At 39.0% G+C, this 16,797-nt stretch overlaps 1 protein-coding gene across 7 annotated transcripts in view; it reads right to left on the bottom strand.

The window, feature by feature from the left end:
* The window catches only part of SLC45A4 (solute carrier family 45 member 4), a 90,300-nt gene that overhangs the window by 38,459 nt on the left and 35,044 nt on the right, over positions 1–16,797 (bottom strand). For 5 of the 7 annotated variants that reach the window (XM_037378939.1, XM_037378938.1, XM_037378936.1 and 2 more), the window contains one exon: positions 1,089–1,705. In XM_037378939.1, coding sequence (XP_037234836.1) covers positions 1,089–1,332 — 244 coding nt within the window. In that variant the 5' untranslated portion in view covers positions 1,333–1,705. Of the gene's footprint in view, positions 1–1,088; positions 1,706–4,863; positions 4,999–12,921; positions 13,014–16,797 lie in introns of those variants that run through there. The other 2 variants (XM_037378937.1, XM_037378940.1) reach the window with 2 other exon arrangements.

The following is a 16,797-nucleotide window of genomic DNA, read 5'->3' as shown; positions in this document are numbered from 1 at the left end:
CACTGATTGACTGCTCCGTTGACTCAAAAGAAACCAACTAGTAATTTCATACAAAACCCAAATTTTTAACTGTGGGAAAACTACACAAAAGTATGTTTACATTGGATGCTCACAAGTTCAATCTCTTATTCCTTTTTGTCATATCAAATATAAAAATACAAATGTTTCATTTGAGATGCTAACCTTGAAACAATTTTTAAGCAATGTTGTAAATAGTATTCAATTCATATTCGAAATCAACTCAACCAGAGAGTCAGTTGAGTGCTTCTGTTTGGCCACAGCTAAGCATGCTGTAAGGCACAACCACATGTATAAGCCAAGGCAAACATTAGCAAACATCTAACATGCATATATTGTATATACACCTATACAGTGTGCACACATCATTGATTTATTCACTCAAGGTAGCACACTCAGTCCAGTACTTCCATTCAGTTTCATTGTAACAGTTTCTGAAATCTGATAGAGAACATGATTTTCTAGATTTGATAAAGGTAATACCAGATACTGTTAATACTGTAAGCAGTTTATTAGAAACCTAATACAGTACTCACCACAAAATTTAACAGTCTACTCCTATTCTAAACTTCACTGCCCCCCCATTATTAACTAATTGTATCATGGTTTATTTGTATGTACTCTCATGTTATAAACTAGATAGATCACATAAGACTCAGTAGTGGTTTTAAATAAATGCAGTATTTCAGCAGTAGTTGGAAAAGCCAAATTATCTAACTGCTTAAAGTATTGTATCCTGAACCGCTTCTCCATAAATAAAAAAAGCTTTTACAGCCTAATGTTGTTTCTAGTTTCTACAACACTTACCTTTTAGTAAAGAATTTTAGACTTATATCAGGTTAAAATTTTTACAGAGAAGCAGTATTAGACAGAAGATGAATGTAAATAAAAATCCTTCCCACTTAAACATGGTCACATAACTGAATCTGTGGCACAGTCAATAACAAAACAACAAAACTCTTTTTACCTTACGTACTTTTAGTTGGTGGACCCCACTTCCCTCTTAGTCTACCTCAATGAATGCAAAAAGGTATAGAAAGTTTCAATTAACATAAATGAGAATTACTTACCAATTTGTAACAATACAGGTGTTACCAAAGCTGTCTCCATGGCATAACAAAATTCCCTGCCAAACATTACTGCACCATGCATCACCCACAGGCGTATTGGTATCCGGTCTATGGATCCTTCACTAATGGTCTCCTCCCTACTTTCATTCTCCTTGTTTTCTGGTTTCTGAAGCTGTGCCACAGGTAGATCTTGAACTTGCATAGATTCCGAGTCAGCATTCTGGGGAGCCATTTTCATTACCATAAAAAATATATATTTGTTATATCTATATAAATAATACTACCATAACTCCATGAACAAGTTAGGGTGTCTTCTCTTTCTGCTTCTGCTCCTCAGGCAAGTAATGCTTATATTCCTTTTGTACAAACAGGTATCTTGCAACTTCTTGTATAGATACAAGACATTAAGAAATAAAAGCTATTTGGTAGGAATTTCAACATATGGCTTGCTGGTTTACTGTGAGTTAGAGTTAAAAATCCATAATTGCCATTCAGTTAATACCAGTTTCATAATTATTATTGAAGAAGTGCTGAAGTTGTTATTCTTGCTACAGAGAGGTGGAAAGCCGACACAAAGAGGTGCTCCACTGTTAATCCCCATCGAGTGGCTGATTAATCTGCAACAAAAAGCAAGCATTTAAAAATTTCAATAGCATTTTTCAGGATATTGTGCCCCCCCCCTCCCCCTTAACCATATACCCTATTTCCTGCTTAATGCTTTCCATTGTCCTTGCCTAGTGTAAGGTCTTTTATTCCACATTCCCTCCTACCTCTGGACTTTCCACTGAAATGCAGTTACTCTTCACATTTTAAATGATGCTTAACTGTATATATCAGTGTATTTGTCTGAGATCCTTAGAACATTGAGCACAAAACTAACAAATTCTGGGAAATTTAAAGCAGATTTCATTTCAGAAACAGCATAGGATATTCCAGTACTATGCCAGGAAGATGATTCATCAATTACCATTTACTTGCTGGCCAGACAGACATCTCCATTTAGACTTTTGGAAGTTGCCAGTTATTTTGCAGTAACCATCTCACTATCCTATAATGAAAATATTCCTCAAGCAAGCATAAGTAAAAATAAGCCATTAGGGATATAACTTTAAGGATTGATATTTAAGTATTTAAACTTCTAATGAAGATATATACAGCATATGCACCCATCTTCACTTTCTGCTCACAAGACCAGAGCATTTCACTCCCACATCCTATGAGGCTTCTGAAGTCCATGACAGTAGAATGGTACAATATCTTCCACCATACATTAAATTTATTAAAATAAATTTCAGCCAGGTAAGACAAGCTTCTCCTGTATTAACACCTCCTTTGTGCCACAGAAAGTCTAAGCAGACTACATACTGTAATATGTCAGTCAAAATGTGTTTAAGCACTTAGGAGAAAAAAAGGAAAGCATTGTATAAAAAAAGTCAGATGACAATGTTTCTACTAGAAGGATGCATAGTAACATCTATGCACACAGTATTACTGAACTCATATCCCAGGATAAAACCTCTTGGGGTTCTGGTTCCACAAGATGCTGGCTTTGGCAGCAAAGCTGGCCTAAGAAGTCCCCATGCTGCAGCTCAGCTCCCTGCCCCTTCAGTTGTGGCAACTAAAACTCTTTGTGGCTAGAGCATAAACCAGATCATTAAGTGGTGAACCTACAAATGAGCCTTAAGAAAAAGATGACATATTTGGGGTTTGAAGCACATCACATCAGCAACTCTGTTTCAGTGTGATCCGACACACTGTTCAACTAGAAGTGCAGCATGGGAACATCATCTTGATCATTCCCTCCTGCTGATACCCTCCTTTGACCTGTACCCCCAGTGGGTTTATTGCATGTATTTTGTTCTTCCATTCAAGAGCAACTTTTTTGATCTGGCTTTTTCTCCTCCCAGGTTCCCCAAGGTTACTGGAGTTCTCCGATTTGATCGCCTCAATAACAAACACTACAATTTGCTTTTGGGCTAGTCAAACCTTTAAATCACACAAAAGAAGTTAACTTTCTGAACACACGTGCTCTGAGCCAAGTTTTAAATTCCAGGTTTTAGTTTATAAGCATTAAATAGCTCAGAACAAAATGGACTCAAAGCGTTTCTCCACCCACTCACAATTAAAAGGAGGAGCTGAGATGCACTTCCTAGGGTAACTGAATTACGGCACAGACAGGTAAGTTCTTCATAAGCACCTTGTTTTTATATAGGTTTTTCTTTCTGCCAGTCAAGGTTTAGATTAGCCAAGCTCCTGCATGCAGGCAAGTTCATTTGTTCCTTCTAGTAGTTAGTACAGTGTTAAACCTGCATCAGGAGAGGAAGGGATGTGATTCTCTTCCTTTGCTTTAGCGTCTGAGGTTTCAACTCAGTCCTTGAAGGGCTATTAGTTTATCATAAATGTGAAGTACTATGTGTATTTACAAAAACACACATCCACTTTTCATAACACAAGTTATGGGTGAGTAAAACCTACAAAATACAGGTTCCAGAGCAGGAGCAATTACTTTAATTACAGACTCATAAAATGTTTAATTGCTGGCAGACTCAGGCAAAATTACATTCAGTAGAATTTAAAAGTTTATATATCAGCTCTTACTATTTGGAACACGTGTGCTGTATTACAAACTAAGGTTCACAGATAACAGTCCTGTACAAGATGGCTTTTAAGTCTCTGGTGTTTTCTTATGCTTAGTTTCCCCCTGTCTCTGTCTATGAAGGATTTAACTCATTTCCCTAAACACCTCATTCAATATGCAGTTACAGGGTAACGGAATGAGGCATGGAGAGGAAGGCAGTTCATCACACTAGAATGTTTTATGATGCACTGGGGCAGCCTGCATATGCAAGCAGGATGACACCAGGCTGAGAGCATTTGTCACTGGAAAGGATAAAAAGGCAGGACAAAAGAGGGTATCTGAGATTTAGTCCATTTGAGCGAGACTCTTAAGGGATCACTGAAAAAGTTATTCTTGAAGTGGAAGATGATGGGGAGAGATCAGATAATTTAAGAGACAAGAATAATGGATGATAGATGGAGGTAGACTTTGAAGCTGTAATTGACACAGATGATAAGAACAGTATATTTAAACATGCCAGAAAAAGCAGTTACAGTATTCAAATGCAACAGCAAGAGGCACAATGAACAGGTTTTATCTAAAGGAACAGAGAATTACTGTTCCATTATGTCAATTTTGTGGTAAGCATAACACTAGTCTTCCTGCAGCACTTTCATCTGACTCCAAGTGCATGTCTAACATAAGAGCCAGAGAGTAACAAGAGACTCTCAGAAAGGTCTTCCAGTTCTTTTGTAAATCCTGCTAGGTTGTGTTCATATTTATTTTAGACCCATCCAGATTCTGCTACTGCTCTTTCCAAGTTAATTTTGAATTTGGCAAGTTTGAATAGTGGCATTCTTCCTTATCAAAAAGGAGATACAAACTCATTTACCTGCTGGAAGTAATTATTACTGAAGCTTTTATGCTAAGAACTCAAAAGTAAATGGCATTTAAAGAGGAGATGGATTAAAATATGAAAGAGAGCATGCTCCCACATCTGCATTTAGCACAAATTCTTTTCTCCCATGTTCGTTGGCTAGTGAAACCAAAACTTAATTGACAATCTTTTTAATTGTAGCACTGAATATCCATGGTAATGTCCAATACAGTCCCTTCACTTATACTCCATGCGATAAAGCCTTTGAACCGTATAACTAAGAAATAAGCCAGCACTATTATTTTTTAAAAAGTGATGAATTAGGCTTACATTTTACCTACCATTCAAGCTGACTAGGTACTAAGAGAGTTAGCCTCCCTTCCTCAGACAGATGTTGAGAGACATGGTGGCAAAAGTTTTCAGAAAGGCAGCTTCCTTTTCATCTGTACCTTTCTGACCATCCAGTCATGCAGCAGCTATACAAAATAAATTAAAAAAGTAAACTGGCATGAGACAGCATTTCTCTCACAAAGCTGAGACCATGTCCCCTGTTCTGCCATGCACTCTCGCTATACTTTCCATAAAGTTTCAAAAGGCATTTTCATAACTAACAAAGAATAAGGAAGTGGAATGAAGAATTTCTAATACTGGAGAGTATCCAGTGAAGGGCTACAAAGATGATTAAGGGGCTGGAGCACCTCCTTTCTGAGGACAGGCTGAGAGGACAGGGAGAGGAGAGCTGGGCCTGTTTAGCCTGGGGAAGAGAACACTGAACTGAGGGGTGATCAAAGTTGGCAAGTGTCAAGAGGATGGGGCCAGGCTCTTTTCAGTGGTGCCCAGCGACAGGAGAAGGGGCAACGGGCGCAAATTACAACGCAGGAAGTTCCTTCTGAATATGAGGAAGAACTTCTTTACTGTGAGGGTCAGGGACAGAGCGCTGGGAACAGGCTGCCCAGAGAGGCTGTGGAGTCTCCTTCTCTGGAGACATTCAAAACCCACCTGGACACGTTCCTGTGCAACCTGCTCTAGGAGATCCTGCTTTAGCAGGGGGCTGGACTGGATGATCTCTAGAGGTCCCTTCCAACCCTGAGCAGTCTGTGATTCTGTGAATTTCAGCCATGGAAAGAGGTTTGTGTTGGGCATTGTAAAGATGTTGGATATGAAGAGAAGTTTAGACACAGAAGTATTCCTGATCTTTCAAAGTGTTTTATGGGAGGAGGGGATTGATTTCACTAGCTCTTCTTCAACTTAATTGCATGTTTTACTTTGACCTTTGGCCACACTGCAACAATGACAAAACCTATAAAGTGTTAGTTAATATTTCAACTAAACAGTCAGGTAACATTCTGAAAATTAATCTGTAAGCAAAATTTTATAAAAGGTGCTCAAATTGCTTGTAATCTGATCTGTTATATTTTTACTATCTTCCATCTAGGCATAAGTCTTAATATGACTATGTGAAGCACAAAACAGTATGTTACAAGGTTGACAAGGCTGTATCACAAAAATCCTATGGCTCCCAATAGATATCCTTCAGAAAGTACATGAACCACTGAACCACCAGAGGAAAATTACTGCCTGCCTTTAGGGTTTTCCGAAGAAGAGGAAGAGTTATATACGTCAGATTTGTGGCCCACAAAGTTCAATGGTTTTCTTTTCCCTAGCCAGCACTAAGATGCTAGAGATGGACAAAAAGCTCACACTGAACAGTTATGCAACACAATGCCTTGGGCAAATGACTTCTATCACACTTCCCAGAGTGTTTTGTAAGTGTAAGACTTACAGGTTGACAAGCAGTGTTTTTGCATTTGTAATACCATCATGTGGAGGTCAAAAGATTGGCAGTACACCCATCGATACCAAAATAAATGGGGTTAACAGTGATCCTGCCCAAATCTTTTAAGACTGAACTATTTTTAATGCATGTTTCCAGATATCTCTTGCTAACAAGGAATAGGAATGTACTGTTCAACAAGCAACTAGATTTTCTGCACCAGTGCCAAAGCATATGACTTTAAGCTATGGAACATACAGCAAGTTTCAGGTAATCACACACGCACTTTTACAAGCAGTAATACAGCTTGGCAAGTAGAAAACAATTAAGTAGGCCCAACTGGATACCACAAGAAAATTTCAAATCTTTAAGGAGGGCTTTCTTCCTCTGAAGCCATTAGGCAATCCTTAAGGCATTTATTGGTGTAAGAAACAATTTCAACAGGGTAGGTGTGCACTAGTTACAAAATCCTAAGTCCTGAAGGGAAAAAACAAGCACAGCCTAAGAAAAACTAGAATGAGTAAACTGAAAAGGATGGAAACAGTTCTGTGCAAACACTACTAATATCTGAGGGAACATGGAAGGGATCAAGCAGAAACTACCCCCTTCTCTCATTTGGGTCTTTAAAATTCATTGCATTAACTTCCAATCACTTATTTAGCCAGCTCTTGTCTTCAAGATCTGCCTCTTACATTATCATTACTTTCTCTTACATGCAAGTATACAGATTGATCAAAGCCTCCTCAAATCATGGTGAAGAGCTGCATTCAGTTTTGCTCCATGGGAATTGTTTTCTAATGATGTAGGAAATACTCTAGTTCAAACAAAGATTCTACAGTTTAAAAGAATTCTACCTTCTTGACCCTGCAAGAAAGGATGAAGAGGGGCCTTGAGCCATCATTGTGTACAAATGCCTTTTCATTGTTTACCACTAACTTCATAAGGGAAAAACACTCAAACAATTCTTAAACACTCAGAAACAGTTCTTATAGAAGTAGGCTTTAATGATTCCGGTTCACAATTGTCACTGGATCACTAGCAGGTCCTCAGATGACATCCTGCATGACATATCGAGAAAACCATAAACAAAAAAACCAAGGCAGGTGTAATTCTGCTTCATTAAATATGCAAATGTTTGACTGGAAAAGAGAAGTGTTGAGTGTCCAGAAATTGCCAGTCTAATAGGACAAGATTTTTGTTTTCTCCCAGACTTACACCTTACCCTCCTTCAGTTCTTCAATGAGTACATCCCACAGACATACACACTTGTAACCATACTATTTCACCTGTGAACCATGTTAAGCTGGCAAGCCTATTATTGCCCAGTCATTCCATTTATTTGTCAAATACTTAACTTTTCTGCCAAGCTGGTTTATGCTAAGGTTTTCAAGTAGTCTGGCCATCTCTTGAAACGTTAGCTAGACTGATTTAAGTATAGCTTTAATATCAGTATTGGAAAGAAAGGCATTTGAGTTTATCTGGCTTTTCCTCAGACTAAATAAATGTTTGGCTGAACACTTCTACTCTTACATTGCAGACAAATATCACTTATTATTCCTTCCATGATTAAATGCAAAAGGGACACTGGGTTCTACTTCAGCATCCGACTGGCTTGCAAAACGATACATTGTTTGGACTTAGGCCTTTTAAAGAGTAAAGTGGCATTTGTCCAAGGATAATTACTAATGTTTTGAGTTCAAATCCTCTGGTGCTCCACCATGCCAACAGACAAATAGCATGTTGCTGTGAAAGAGCAGCTTTTAAAGGCAAGGCTGACCTTCATCCCTCTGCAAGTGTGGTTATACCCCCTCACAAAAATTTGTCAATTCTCAAAATAAAGTAAGATCAATTCCAGAAGATGCTGATCCAACTGATTTTGTACAGATGTCTGCCCCATGATTAATTTTGTTCTACAGATCTACAATAGGAACAGTAGCTTGCACTACAGAGGTAGTAGCAGCTGAAACAGATAAGATACTCCTTGTAGTATAAACCTGATCACAGCTTCAAATTCTAACAAACTATACTTTCGCTAGGACAAGTCTGTTTTGCTAGCAAGGGTAGTTTTGTTTTACAGCCAGCTGCTTGCACAGGAATCTCACACGAAATACATTACCAGCTTATTATACTGCTTACACTATAGGTTTCTCAATCACTTTAAGCTGGCATAAACAAGTACTTCCTCTAAAAGCAGCACCCTCTTCTTCCTTTTCTTTGCCCCAGGTTCCTTACTCCCACCCCTTCCTGCGCAGCCACACACGTATCTAAGTAGTGAACCAGAAAGTGTAACTGATCTAGGTTGAAAACTAAGCTGACAAAAACATGTCCAAGAAGCTAAAAAGATCCTTTATAAAGTCAGGTTAGTTTTATCTGATTGCATGGCTGGATGGATCCATACCAACATAACAGGGGAAGGGAGGAACAGAGGCAGCTAGAAGTATTACTTTGGGTAGTAAAACCTAAAGCCAGTGTAAAATTACAGCTCACACAGAGCAAAGAAGTTGTCAGTGGATCCCTGCGGCTACAAGGTCAAAAGGCAGACGCACCAGCGCAGCTCGAGATGCCTTCTTTTCAGAAGGCAAAAAGAAGGCTCTTCAGTCATGCTGTGAGAGCTATCATGCATTCTGCCCCCTAGTACTTGCCAGATGCAAGGCAGAACACTCCTTGCTTAGCCAACAGGCAGCTATTTTCTCCCTGGTTGTTTTGTGGCTCTGTTCCTAATTATTAGCAGCTGTTTATAGTAACAGAACTGGCCACAGGGGAAGTTTCTTTGGCCCATGTCAAGACACAAGTGTTCAGCCACTGCAGTAAGAAAAGCATCTAGGTAACATACCTGGACTTTTTTGCCCAGCTGGACAAATGTGGTCAACCAATCTATTTGAAGTTCAGCAAAGGGGCTGTATCCTTCTGTGGTCTGATTAAGTTGTTCCTTCATAAAAGTTTAGACTCAAAATTTCCTGTGACTTTCTAGAAGAATCATGATGTTAAGTGAGTCATGAGGCCTTTGGTTCAAAAGGGCAGCAATTACAAGCAGGTAGTTGTTTAAATTCTCATTAAGACTTCTCCCATAGTTAAATGCAAACATCGAAAGATTTTTAGCTATTGCTTCCTAAAAAACAGAACTTCATTAACCCTATCTGACAGGAAAGGCTATAGTTGTTCAGAAATAATTAAAGAAGTAATTGTGCAACATATTACTTAATAACAGTCCCATATGTGAGCAACATTACTCCAGATCCTGAGAGAAAAGCCAACCTCTAATTTTAAAACAGTCTTAACATTAAACTGGACTAACCTGTTTTGAATCACTAAAAGCCTGCCAAAGGAAAAAGGTTAAGGCTAACTGGGTGCAATCAAGAATCACATTCAACATGTCCTAACATTTAATTCATCATTCAGGTAATCAAAGGCACTGAAACACAACAGCATAAACCAGCTTGTTCTACAAGGATACTATGCCTAAGCAACCCTACAACTGACAGCGAAAGAAAGCTTAAAAGAGATTTTTAACAAGTTCATCTTGAAACCTGAGATTTAAAAAACTACAACATATAAGGAAGCCACTGGAAGCAGCACAGTGCTTTTGCATCCTGACCTACTTTTAAGGCTACCACAAAATTTAGGCCACTGAAGCAAGATCTGGGAGGCTGGAAATCATTCTGCAGCATGTTGCAAATGAAGTCGATATGGAGCAATCCACCTCAATGGAGAAGCAGCGTTTCTTTCCACTTCTTGCAATGAAAACTTTCGCCTGCCCTCAGGACTCTTCACACACTGTAATCCAGTCGATGTATCTTACAACCTTTGCCTTGCTGTTGTTTAAGTCAGGGCATAACTTTTGAAAAATATACTCAGCTGAAAGAAATTATTCTGGCACCCCTCCTACTATTAAGGCTGAACATAAGACATCTCAACTCCCCCAACAAATCCATAAAAATATCCAAACAACAATCTAAAACAATAGTAAGGGTGTGTGCCACTTCATTTTGAAAGGGTTAATGAAGACTTCTTGCACCATTTCCTTGGTATGCACACAAAATTCCAGAAATTAATAAAACCTGACATAAACAGGCTTCCAACTCCAGCCCTGACAATATTAAAACTTCTGTAGGGTTTCCTGCCTATTTCTTTCCATAAAGCATGGCCTTGATTAGAACCTCCCTGGCTTTCTTGGGATCCTCTTTCCACCCCTTCCAGCTTACTCAGAAAATGACCAAGAATAAGATTTTGGCTCATGCTGGAAGACATGGCGATGCAGTCGCAGCTGGCAATCTGTGCATGACAAGCTCCCCTTATGGGCTTTTTTCTGCCCAGACATGCAAGGAGGAATAGAAAGCTTAAGATGCAAGGAAGAGAAATGAAGGTCCTCATGACATCAGGGAGATCATCTTTGTAACAGACAGCACTACTTCCTCATTCTGCATATTTTGGGGGTCAATGTCATTGCCACAGCCTGATCATTACTGGGGAAAAGATGTAGGAAACCGTAAGTCTTTACAAAATTACTGGAACAATTCTTGGAAGCCATCTTTTGAAAAGGCATCCAGAATTTCACGTGAGACAGACTTTATTCAGTGCATTGGATATTACACTGCTCTCTAAAGGCACTCGCTGTTACTAATATTAGATCAGAGTACATTGTTAAGTCACTGCTGCTCTGCTTTTAGTAGGAAATACTTCATTTTCTTAAACTGGGTAGGTAGCCTTATCTGATTAAACTTATTTTTTCTTTTATGCTAGGTAAAAAACTTCATATATGGCCCCGTTACCCTCATATTTATTAATACAGATACATTAAATAAATAAACATTAAGGTGGCATGGACAGAAATAGCAACAGAGAAGCCTTCCTACCTAGTGGAAAATCTAACAGCTGGGACCAGCAACACTGGAAAAACAGGCACTAAGAAGCAATGTTACACTACAGCAAAGACACAGGCATGCCTTAGTGATGACAACTGGATCTCCAAGTAGCAGGTTCTACCCCCAAAATTAGGTAAAGGTTAAGGGCAAGATAGCAAGCACTGACAGCTAAGTACTTTCGATACCAAAAAATAACCATCTACTCACTACATAAGCACAAAGAACTCATAACTCATGGGGATGCACATCACTCAAGGCCAGCGTGCAAATATTCTCTTATGGTCTAACAATGCTGCAAATAACTTTCACTAAGAAAATCCACTAATTTTGTCAGAGAGGCACAAACTTCAGTCTGGCACAAGCTAAGCATGGCTCAGCTTAGGCATGCCCTACTAAAAGATCCTCAAGTTTTAAAACCCTGTTGAACTCTAGACTTATCTCCCACCAGAACTAAATTCATTTATTCCCTCTGTCTCAATGACAACAGTAAAAGAAAATTAAGGCTATTATCAGGGAACATCTTAATACATTACCAAGTGGATTAACTGGAACAATCTTACCTTCATGCAGAAGGAAGGACAATGTCTAACCCAGTGGGGCTGGTGGTGCAAGAATAATCAGTACATCATTGCCACTAGCGCTTTTTTATTATTTTTTTTCAAGTTCTTTCACCAAGGCTGTCCTCCTGATTGCAGTGTGGGAAATGCAGTATACCAGTGTAGCCACTTGCAAACTCTTTGCTACTCTCCAGAATGAGCAATACTTTCTATAACAGGTTGAGATTAGTGTTTTGCATGAATAATCATCCATAAAAAATAGTCAAGCCAGGACTGATTACTTAGTTCTGTATATGCAAAGTTAGATATTCCTTGCAGATATTACTGTACCTATGATGAAGAGTGCAACGCTTTATTTTCACGTACTGGAATTTGAACTAATTATATTCACTGCTCTGAAAATTCACAGGCTGGTTTCTTCAGGCTGTAAATGCTTAAGAAACCCAAATACTGCCAGAATATGTATTAGACAATTAGAGAAGCTATTCAATAGATCAAGACAAAAAAAGAGCACAGCATAGATCTTCATATGCGGACTCCCCCTCGCATATCATTAACATCTGCAAAGTTTAATTCATTGGAATTATCTCCAATTACAGATCCCTAAATGCATTACCATCATTCAAATCTCAGAAAACTCTGTTAAAGTAAGCTTTTGAAAGCACCCATTGAATTTTGTTCAAATTGTACAAATTTGTACAAAGATGGAGAAATTAGGTCTTGGCTGGATTTTATTAACTCTTCACATTATTACTCCCTTAGAGAAAACCCAGAACAACACAGAAGAGGGTTTCTCACACCACAGAATTTCTGAAGGGTTTGTAAACAATTATATATAACTGGTTGCATCATCGTGCACTAAATATTCTCTTTTTGCTTTCTTTGACTGGAGTCACAGATCAAACTGGTACATCATCAATGTGATGGTTTAGTAATAAGCAACTGCTTACAGCCTAACCTGCAGTTGAGCCCACACTGATTCAGCATGATTGCTGGCAATTGTCTCATCAGCATAAAGGAGAGATCTCTTCCCTTCCACCTCTTCCCCATCCCAGCTTCACATAGCTTCCCTCCATTTGGGCCAAGTAAAATATTCTAACATCCCCTGATGAAGTGTTAAATGGAACTCACCACTATAGTATTGAAAGAAATGTGTTTAGAGATACTGAAAGCTGCTTAGAGATTAACTTTTTTTTCCTTACTTACTTCCTCCTTGGCATCCAAGGAGGCCTGCCTCCTGCTAATGCAACTGTGCTGCAAAGGGTGCAGTAAAATAGCTGCTTCTCAGCCACATGACCTCAAGCCTGTGATGCAATGGAAAAAACAGCTATAGGTTAGGGCAGCAGTTTTATGGTGCAGCACCCTGGGTAAACATCTTCAGTGCCTCCCTTCTGAAGCACAAATGATTACAAACAAGCATTGAGACAGCATGCTTCATAAAAATTATAGCTCAAGCACTTGAGCAGATCCCTGCTCCGGTTTTTCACACTGTCCCAAATACCAGAATGACAGACATGTTTATGTTCATTGCCATTAAGTATAGCCATCTGATTTATTTTCTCAATTATTTAACTAAATACTTGAACTGGCCTAGCAGCGATGCATAGCCTGTATTTTTAAGTAAGGTGTAAGATAAAGAAACAAAATTAAGAATCCCCTCTTAGTACCAATTATCAATAAAATTAATAAATCTTAATATCAGAGAAATACTGTTTGGCTAATAATATGAATAAATCACTGCTTAGAAGGGTTATATCACAACACTGATTTCAGACCATATCTATACCATCTAGGAACAATACAGTAAGAGCTTCCAAAAACAGTACTTTAAGCAAAGTAGCTTAAACTTACACATTTAAGAGTTACACCTGCTGGAAGAAAGCAATACAGGTAAAAAACAGACAATACTTTGACCAACATAGTATATTTACAAACGATGCATTTTAGAAAAATTAGTGCAAGTAATGTGATTTAGCTGGTTTATAAGCAGCCCTGTGGAAAGCTGGTGGCCACATTTAAGAGCAGCTTGATCAGGACATATTTTGAATTTGAACTATGTACACATGCTATTTTAGTAATGTGTTTTGCCAAGCTGCAACCCTGTTAGAACTGGCAGGATAACATATTTACTGACACACAGGCTAAAATAATAAGAGGCTACAAGTTCTTGGCAGTTGGACTCTATACATAAAGACCGGCTAGCAGGGAAATATTTAGAGGACACAGACACCCTCGATTTGTGATTTTGTAGAACTATGAAACACTTAGCAAAGGCTTGTCAGAATTTGATATTTTTACCTAATTTGGAAGTGACTGTTAGTCATTCTCCTCCTATAGGACGCATGAGCTCCAGCATCCATGACACTTTTAACAGCATACATCTGGACCATTATGGGATGAGACTTGCAGCAGTTCTGTACCAAAGCCGAAACCTTTATAGTCTGCTGTTGTATCAGCGCAATCACTACTGCAGTTCTGACAGCTGACAGGCACCTTCGGCAGGTGAAAATGAAAGTAAACACGTCTCACAGTCTAGGTTTGGTACTGTCACATTCAGAAAATTTGATCATGCTCTGTCAGTCCATCAACTTTTCCTCTATGCTTGCTGCAAAATATACAGCTGACATCGTTCAAGGGAAGTTTTACATAGGACCTAAGGAATCCTTTAGGGGCAAAGCTACACTATGAGATGGGGGCAGATCTCATCCACACAAACATAAGCATTATCACAATATCTGGAGCACAGATCTTATGCCCCTTCAAATCCGCACAGAGACATTTTCCAGGGGCAGAGTGGTTAAGAGGTATCAGCATAACACTTTTGTCATCTGCATTATAATTGTTACAAGCCAGCTGGGGCTACCACAGGCAGGCCACGAAGGCACTAGAGATGCTAACCTATATTTAACTAGCTTGAATATTGGGTTGGTCTTGTAAACTATTATCCCCCTACCCCATCAAAATAAAAAAAAACCAGCAAATGCTCTTTGAAAAGCATCTAGTATCTTGCAAGCATTTTCTGTTGGCAGTTACGATGAGCTATACAGCCTTAAATTACCTAAAACATCCTCAGTGAATCGATATTACACAAACTAAAGCAGTTTTTCAATGTCTCTAAGGACAAAATGTTGTTGCAATATTTTCTACTGGACTAGGCAGGCTTTTTGTAGTAGAAGGAGAGTTTCTTCGCATAAAAAGGGTAAAGTCAACAAATCATAGCCAACATTAATTTAGATGTAAGGTTCAAAGTGATTGCACTTGAGTAATTTTCTAGATGCAGGGCTGCTGGCATAAAGAACACTGTAGCAAGAAGCTCAGCCTATACAAGCATGACTGACTTTAGAAAAAAAGCTAATCGAGTGGTTGGTTGTTTCTTTATACACAGCTAATTGCATACCAGCTACAGTACCTTTTGAGATCATTCTTGGAGGCAGAATGAATTTGTGGTCAGATAGTATCACAGGTATTTCTGTAGGTGGATAGAGCTGCTTTAATACTTGCAGGCACTGAAAGCAGCATGTGAGAAGATCAGGACAAGGGAAACACCAGAACTTCAGTACACAGAATAGCATGACACTGAAGTGCAACAGCCAAGTTAGCAGGTTATTCTACCAGACATCTAATATCCTCAGAAAAGCATCAGATCCTCTACTCAGAAGTGCATGCACTAGAGTAAAAGAACAAACAACAGTTTTTCTCATGCTGTTACCCTGGATAGATCATGAAGTTTCAAGCCAAGTGGGAAATTCAGTTGGGAGATAGGGAAAGAAATAGCATCCTGAACACCTAACAAAATAGGTTTAGGTTTCTAACTTTGTTTAGAGACACCAAAATACACATGTAGTTAGCATAAGACATCTTCAAAGGAACGAAAATAAAAGGGACGCCACAGTCAATATGAATACACTTTCAGTGTAAATAAGAGCTACAATAGATTCAGGACCCCAGAACTGGTCCAGTGAATGTAGATGAGGACACTTACGTTTTTTAAAATGTATACCAACTACAGCTTGGAGACTAGCAAGTGCAACTTGTTGAGTGTTGATTTGAAGGACAAACAGGAACAGCAACATCTTGCTCAAAGTAGTAATTCGGATTAGTCTAACATGCACATATAAGGGACCTCCTATTTCAGGGGCTGCATGGCTATTCACAGAACATACCAGAGGAAGAACTGACCACACTGAGAGCTGATCAATGAAAGCTGCCTTTAATGCACTGAAACTGTGCTTACGCATCTCAACAGTTTGACAGAAGCCCTCTCTAAACTATTAATTATTCTTGAGTATAACACATAGCAACAGCGTGGGCTTCACAAAGATAGTTAAATAGCTCTCCATTCATCTTCTGTCATCCACATACCTTTATTATGCTGCTTTAAGTTTGTGGTTGCACCACTGACTGTTCCACATCTTGTTCTGCTCACGTTCAGACTGGCTTCACCTCTGCTGCTCTGCTTGTATCATAGAAGAAATGCTGGTACAAGATTTTTAACCTCTACTCTTTGCCCTGTTTTAATCTTTTGTGATTCAGCAGAAGCTGTTGAGAATACACATACCACAAGCTATGGCATCCAGCTCTTTGCTTTAAGCTTTCATTGCTTTCTGATCTTAAAAGTATAATGGATAGGCTTCCCACTGCTCCTCTGGAAAGCTGAGCCTGACCTTAACAATATTCTAGATGTTACATTTCCAGCTCCCTAATCTGTCAATCATGATCAACTCCTGGTGGCTTCTACTTGCTATGATATACTAATTTCTCCATTTCCAAAACTGACTTGATGTTTATCTTCAGGAGATGACAACTGCCCACAGCAGCAACCAAAGCAAGGAGCATCACTAATCACATGCAGGGGTCAGATAAAGTATGATGTGAGCTCACATACACCTGGTTGAATGTTAGGTGGTTTTGAGTAGATAGATTTCTGAAAGGGATGCTTTATTTCTGTGGTGCAGAGGAAATCACAGGCTTACATGTGGGGGTAAGGGGGATGACAGGAAGACTGTCAATTCCTACAACAAAGGGATGAGCTATAGCTGCCAAGTCAAAGTAAAATAGTTGAATCAAAGAATGGTTTGGGTT

Source organism: Falco rusticolus, chromosome 3, assembly GCF_015220075.1.
Source record: "Falco rusticolus isolate bFalRus1 chromosome 3, bFalRus1.pri, whole genome shotgun sequence".
NCBI classification, from domain to species: Eukaryota; Metazoa; Chordata; class Aves; order Falconiformes; family Falconidae; genus Falco; species Falco rusticolus.
The sequence above is the reverse complement of the archived record's forward strand: the minus strand, read 5'-3'. Positions and strand labels throughout refer to the sequence as shown.